Source organism: Pteropus alecto, unplaced genomic scaffold, assembly GCF_000325575.1.
Source record: "Pteropus alecto unplaced genomic scaffold, ASM32557v1 scaffold39, whole genome shotgun sequence".
In the NCBI taxonomy this organism is placed as follows: domain Eukaryota; kingdom Metazoa; phylum Chordata; class Mammalia; order Chiroptera; family Pteropodidae; genus Pteropus; species Pteropus alecto.
The window spans coordinates 5,941,449-5,948,583 of NW_006443568.1; the positions used below are offsets into that span (position 1 = coordinate 5,941,449).

The 7,135-nt window shown below is 39.7% G+C and overlaps 2 protein-coding genes across 3 annotated transcripts in view; one reads left to right on the forward strand and one right to left on the reverse strand.

Annotated features, from left to right (window-relative positions):
* FABP3 (fatty acid binding protein 3) overlaps nt 1-7,135 on the forward strand; it is a 16,369-nt gene that overhangs the window by 8,335 nt on the left and 899 nt on the right. The window lies entirely within an intron of this gene.
* The window catches only part of ZCCHC17 (zinc finger CCHC-type containing 17), a 45,939-nt gene continuing 38,895 nt past the window's right edge, over nt 92-7,135 (reverse strand). For both annotated transcript variants that reach the window (XM_006924314.2, XM_015598778.2), the window contains one exon: nt 92-415. In XM_006924314.2, the coding sequence (XP_006924376.1) occupies nt 254-415 (162 nt within the window). In that variant the 3' untranslated portion in view covers nt 92-253. The remainder of the gene's footprint in view (nt 416-7,135) is intronic.

Here is a 7,135-nt window from a genome sequence, read left to right on the forward strand (position 1 = left end):
GTTGGGTGAATGAATGTGTGAGCTGCAGGGGTCAATTGCAAAGGGACCAGGAGTGGCAAGGAAACAACATATTCAGGCAGAGGCTTTTGACTTCTAACTCCCAAACCTGCCTGCTGTATGAGAGGAAGACATCTCCCATAAGAGAGAAGTCATGGGGTGGGAGGCCATATTCTCACTATTGAGTCTTTCTAGGAGCCAGGCACAAGGCTCCTGGTTCTTTCTTCTCTCAACAACCCCTCTATTCTTTGCACTCTCACTCCTTGTGCTTCCTCTTGTGCTTCTTCTTCTTTTTCTTCTTCTTTGCTGCCTTGCTGTCTTTTGATGTGTGCCTTGCCCTCTTGCCTGTATCACTCTCAGAGTCTGAGCTGTCAGAGTCAGATGACTTCCTGTCTCTATGTTTCTTTTTCTTCTTGTCCTGAAAAGAAATTTTAAAAACTCAACATTTGTTGTGTAATTTTGCTTTTTTAAATCATGGTATGTAATCAATAGGGGAGCACTTAATAAATTATAAAACATTAATTTAAAAGGATAAATCTTCAAGTACTAACAAGAAAAAAGCCCGAAACAAGCTAAATTCAAGAATCAAGACCATAATACAGTATGTATTCTAGATTCCAGTGTGTTCAACATATATGTGTCTATTACATATACACACATACATGCATACCATGTAATGTGTATATATACATATATCTACACATACCTGTATACATTTAAAATACACAGAAAACAACAGAAAGGACACAAACTGGTAACAAGCGTTACCTGAGGAATGCACCTAATGGGGGAAAGATGGGTCTTTCACTTTTTCCAATGAGTCTGTCCAGTTTGATAAGGCTCTACCTGCTGCCTTTGAATACTTGTCATTTCTACCCTTCACAACCTTACAAGATTATATTGATAAAGAAAAAGGCTCAGAAAGAACTTTCTCAAAACATAATTAAAAAAAAACAAAACCAAAAACTACCCACTATACCATGCTGCCAGATTAACAGCACAAACTCATACGAAGGATGGGAGGCAGATTCTCAGGCTTCTGTGGGGTGCTCTGAGCAGTTTTAAAGCTTTGCATAAAACTTTTCCTTGAACTGCAAATGTTTATATTGCCTCAGTAAAGTTCCTAAGAAGAAGGATTATGCGATGATAAAGAGACAGCGCAGAAGAGGGCAAAGTTCCTGCTCCTCCTATAGGCTTTCAACCAGCATCCTGAGAGCTATAAGTTTGTCTGAGTGATACACCAGCTCTTGGGAGCTGGCTGTGAGAAATCGTGAACAGAACACCAAACCAGGTATTAAACCCAGACTTGAGTTCTGGCTTTGCCACTTACTGTTATTAGTATTCTGTAACCTTAGGCAAGTCATTTTACCTCGCCAAGTTTCCTCAAATGTAAAACAGAGATAGAATAGCACCTAAGTCACATGGCCATGGTAAAGATTTAATGAGATAGTATCTGTGGCTGGAGAAGTTGAAAGCCACGTGCCCCAGATCACAAAAGTAAGATTGTGATCTGCATGTAAATCATAGGACTAGAAATCTGAATTTTTCTCTGTAGCACACAGCCCCTCTTCCTGTATAGTGGTTAGAATAACAATTTTGGAATAAAACAGAAGTTAGTTCAAATTCCAACTCTACACTTAGCTGTGTGACTGGGAACAAGAGATTTAACTTTTCTGAACCTCTGTTTTCAGTAAATTGCAAATAATAAAATCTACTTCAAAGGATGCTATTAGGATTAAACAAGGTAAATTCTAACTATAGTACCTGATACACGGTAGGGGGAGCTAGAAGTATTGTATTATTCTCTCATTTCAGAGAACTCCCAAAATGTCCTGACAGTCTGGCCAACGCCTCGGCAGATGAATCAAAGTTTTGAGACGGGATTAACCCAAATTCCTTCTTGGAGTCTCCAATGGAGTAGAGACGGGGGAAGCTTCTCAGGCCCACATTACCAAGCTCTAGGAATCATGGCTGGGAGGAGCTGAGAGGTGGCAAATCAATGGTTTGGCTTGTGGTCCTGCAAGGCCATCACAGGTTATGTGGGCTTGGGAAGCCTCACCAGGTTCTGCCCCTTAGGAAGGGCAGGGTCCTGGGAAGGTAAATAAGCAAATGCAGAGTCTAGCACCCATTCCCCCCAAGCCTGAACTAGCCTGGAAATATAAACGAGGCAGGAGAGTAATAATACTTCCTTACATCTAAGTAGCACTTTAGTTTATCAAACTTTCTGCATCTCTTATCTTATAATAATAATCTGGTAAGGTCAAAATTCAGGAATTATTAGTCCTATTTTACCAATAAAACTGCAACTCGGAAAAGTAAAATGAGTTGACCCATGCTAAAGTGATGAGATGTACTTTCTTACTCAGAGTTTGGCATTATTTCCACTTTGCTCTCTCTCAAACATGCAGGCTCAGGAGAAAGAGAAAAACAAATCACTAGTGAACCCTGGGGTGCTAGGATGCGGCCTCTAGTTAGCACAGAGGACATGGGAAGATGGCCTTCTAGACCTGAATCTTGATGCAAAAGCTCTTTCTCAGCCTGGGCAAAGAAAATCTAGTCCTCCACCAGGTGGCATCATTTTCGTTGTGTGTCTAACCCAGAGCTAGAGAACAAAGGACAACTGATCACCTCAGAAGTTGAAGTTAAAGAGGAAAGTTGGGAGTCGGGTGGAAGGAGAAGATGGAGAGCAGGAGGTGAAACTAGAGCCTCCTCCCTGGACTGCATTCAAGGGAGAAATGGAGAAGATAAAGGGTAAAGAAACGACCCAGAGGTATGAGTCCATGGCAGAAAGGACACAAGGGGCATGGGAAAGAAGCCATTGCTCAAAACTGCTTTCTAAAAAAAGAACACATACCCGTGCTACAGCAGCTAGCCCACCTATTTTCTCTCTAGCTCTGAAACAGAATAGCAGCAACCCAGGGTATGAGAAAAACAAAAACAGAGAAAGGGAATAGCAACTGACATTTATTGAGTACTTACTTTTCTAGATGCTGAGCTGGGCACTTTGTACACATACCAAATTTAACCTTCACATCAAATCTATTAAGTGGGCATAATTATCTCTATATTTTCAGGAAAGAAAATTAAAACTTCAGAGGGGTTTACTGAGATAAAATGACTTGCCCAAGTGGTAGAACCTGGATTTGACTCAGGCTGGGTCTCAATGTGAATATTCTTCTGAGCCTTATCTGTATTAAAGGCAGCAACTAAATTAGCACTTCTCAACCAAAAGGTATTGATTTGGCCAGAAATCAATGAAGCAAGAATTTATTCTTTTTACTTATTAAAAATTATTCTTGAGAAATCATTCATTATTTTCTTGAGAAGAGATTGATTCTCAAGAGATAATTTGATTCTCGAACTGATTCTCTAGGGTGGATTTTTGGGAGGTAGGACACAGGGTGATTTCTGGCTAGAATCTGTCTGTAAGGCATCAGTTTATCATAGCTTAGAAAGGGTATGACCAGAAGAAAAAGGTTTATTGATCAATATGTACTATATATACTACCCACAAAGCACTTTAGAGAGCCAGAGTCACATAGTGTTGTTGCTTAGGATATGAGAAGAACAGATTCTTAATAGAATTCAGAAAAATAGTGCTATTTGTACTATAGTAGGAGATGCAAAATAAACACATTCAGTAGTGGAGCCTGGCACTATTCCTCCAAACCAAAGCCAGCTTCAAACAAGGGAAAGACTGACTCTTTATAACCACACAGGACAACAAATATTTGAGTATCTTCTATGAGCCAGGGATATCTATTAATTAATTTGTCTTTTATAATAGCTGAGTGAGGTCAGAAATTAGGGATTAAGAGCCTTCAAGGAACAAATTATCTAATCAAGGAGAAAGACTAATGAAAACACTAGGCAGTCCATGGAAGTGATGTAAGATAGTACAAAAAACATGCCATGGACATACAAAAAAAAAAAATCAATTATGTCTGAGGAATTCGAGGATGGCTTCATGAAGGATATGCATGCAATGTGTTGTGCTTTTGAAAGATGAATATGGTTTTGACAGGTGGAGCGGTGGTGGTAGTACTGATAGGAGGGAAGTGAGGACGTTCCAGCCAAAGGGAAGACAAAATGAGGCAAATGCTTGAAAGATCTTTCAGAGAGTGATAAATTATCCTGTGTGGCTTATTAACTATGTGCTGGATGCCATCCCTTCTCTCCCACTCAGAGAGAGGTCCAGGAATTGTCACCTCTCTCGAGCATCAATTTTTACCTCTTTTCTGGCTCATTCCCAACAATAAACAAATAGGTTTTAAAAGTTCCCATTAAAAAAAAAAAAAAGTCTCCCGAACGATTTTAACCAGGTTGTGACCCCACCACTGTACTGAAACAGCTCTTGTCAAAGTTACTGATGACTTCCACAAGGCCAAGGCCAAATCCATGGTCAATTCTTAGGTGTCATTTACTTGATCAGTTGCATTCAACACAGTCCATCTTCCTTAGAACACATTCCTCACTTAACTTCCATCAAATTCTCTTACTTTTCTGCCAATTTCCCAGGCTGTTCCTTTTCAGTCTCCTTTGCTGGTTCATCCACATCTCTATAACCTCTAAAAGTTGAAACATTCTGGAGCTGAAGTCCTCAAACCCCTTCTCTTCCCTATATTTACTCCCTAGGTGATCCATATATGAACTTAAATACCATCTTTATGGAGATGACTCCCAAATTTATGCCTCTTTTTAAAATTGTAGTATAACTGACTTACAATATTAGTTTCATGTGTACAATAGTGATTAAATATTTTTATATAATATGAAGTGATTATCATGATAAATCTAGTTACCTTCTGTCACTGTACAAAGGTATTACCTTATTATTGACTGTATTCTCTCTAAATTTATATCTCTTACCTGGGCTTCTCCTTTGAACCCTGAACTATACATCCAACTGCCTACTTTATACCTCCATAAAGACATCTGATAGGCATCTCAACTCCTATGTCCTGCCCTCTCCCAAACTACTCTCCTTTAGCTTTCTTTCCCATTTTCATAAATAGCAACTCAAACTAAACTCCTGATTGCTCCCCACCCCCATACTTAACTTTTGTATTCCTCTTCCCCTTAGCTCAAATATTTAACTGTTCTCTTTCCCACCTCATATCCAACCACCCAACAAATTCTGTCAGCTCTACCTTCAAAATATACCCACACTTAAACTCCCTTCTTATCACCTCCACTATTATTCTAGTCTAAGCCACCATCATCTCACCTGGATTGTTAATATTGGCCATTAACTAACTTGCTGCTCCCACCCTTGCTTTATGAGCATCTAGTTTAGCAGACAGAATAATTTTCTTAAAAAGTAGATCAAAACATGTCATCCCTCTTGTCAAAACCTCTATTGACATCTCACTTTAAGTGAAAGCTGCAAGTCTTCATATTCTCCTATAAGGCCCTGGTTTCCTCTAACTTCCTCTCATCTCATTCATGTCACTTCAGCTACATTGTTCCTTAAACATGCCAGATTCATTCCCAACATCTGGCTATTATACTTGCTGAAATGCTCTGAGTAGCTTGCTTCCTTCAAATATCCACTCAAATACTTTAAGAGAAAGGTCTGCCCTTACCACTCTATCTACAATGGCAAGTCACCTATCCCCGCTACCCACCTTCTAATAATACTCTCCATCTCTGATAACCATAAAACATAAAACATCACTACTTGACATATTAGTATAATTTTGTATTTGTTTACTATTTCATTGTCTGCGACCCTCATTAGAATGTAGGTCCTCCATGAAGACAAGGATATTACCTGTTTTATTCACTATTATACCTGCAGTGACAAGAACAGCGCTTGGCACATAGAATTTCTTTTAATGAATGCAGCTGAAGATGGTGTGTGGGAAAGGATTGTGAATGATGATGCTGGGAAGTTGGATAGATTGTGAAGGGTCTTAAAGGAACTCCATAGAAGGGGAATCACTGAAGGCTTCTGCATAGACTACACCAGACTCTGTGCTCTAGCAAAATGGGCCCAGGGCTGGCAATCTCTTTCTCTCTCTCATAGATAGGCATCAAAGGAAGTTCTCTAGACAATAGGACAGAGATAGCACTGCAACCAAGGGATGACATTCCTATTTCTGTTCTTCTATATGTAGTACAGCAGAAAGTAATGATAGTAGCTATGCCAAAAGAAAATTATAATCTGGATCAAATATAGTTAAACTTCACTATGATCAGTGGGCAGGCTGATCTCCAAGGTACATGCCTCCTCATAATACAGAACTGATTCAGAATGACCCACAATGGCATACAGTAAGCGAAAGAGGCCAGCAAAGCAGACCGCAGGTTCATGGAATATTATCCAGGGCTTCACTACAAAAATCTCTATTCCTATTTTGCCAACCACTTCATATTCCATTTCCATTTCTAACACACAGCTTCCTCTTGTTCTAATTATGCCCAATGAAAATGGCTTATAATTTTCAGACACTGAGATAAAAATGGTCATGGTACCAAATAGGTATATAGAACTAAACCAATGCCTACGAGATTTTTGGACAAAGGCACACATTCCATACATGTATATTTGATAAAAAGAGGGTGGATTTACTCCTGCCACTGCTCCCTTCATTATTACTTATGAGCAGCAGGAGTCAGTCTCTATTATTCTCCAAACTGAGGGCAGGTCTCACTGAGTGAAGGCACCTGAGGAGCTTCAGAAAATAGAGATTATGGAGTCTATCTACTCTAAGAAAGTTAGCACACGCCTATTATGTGCCAAGCATTATGTGGGACAGGTGACACCCTTTCTTTATCCTGGGCTATTTCCTGGTTCCCCAACTTGCCTAGCACCTTCTCCTGTCATAGAGACTCTGCATTAGACATTCTCTTCCACCAGACTACAGAGAGGAGTGGGAAAATGAATCAGTTTGTAAAGTAGAGATGAGAACCCAACAGCCTGTTCCTGACTTTCCGATTCCAGTTGTAAACTATACTTCATTTCCTGTCATTGGATTTCTATGAGAGCCAATACTTTGCTTGAAGAGAGTGTTTGTCTTTGGCCACCAGCGATATCCTGGCTGCTTATCTTTCTCCTTATGCTATTAGCAACTTGAGTGTAGATGCTGAGTATGACCTTTACTTTATTATGAGTTGTCCATCACATATGTCTTCA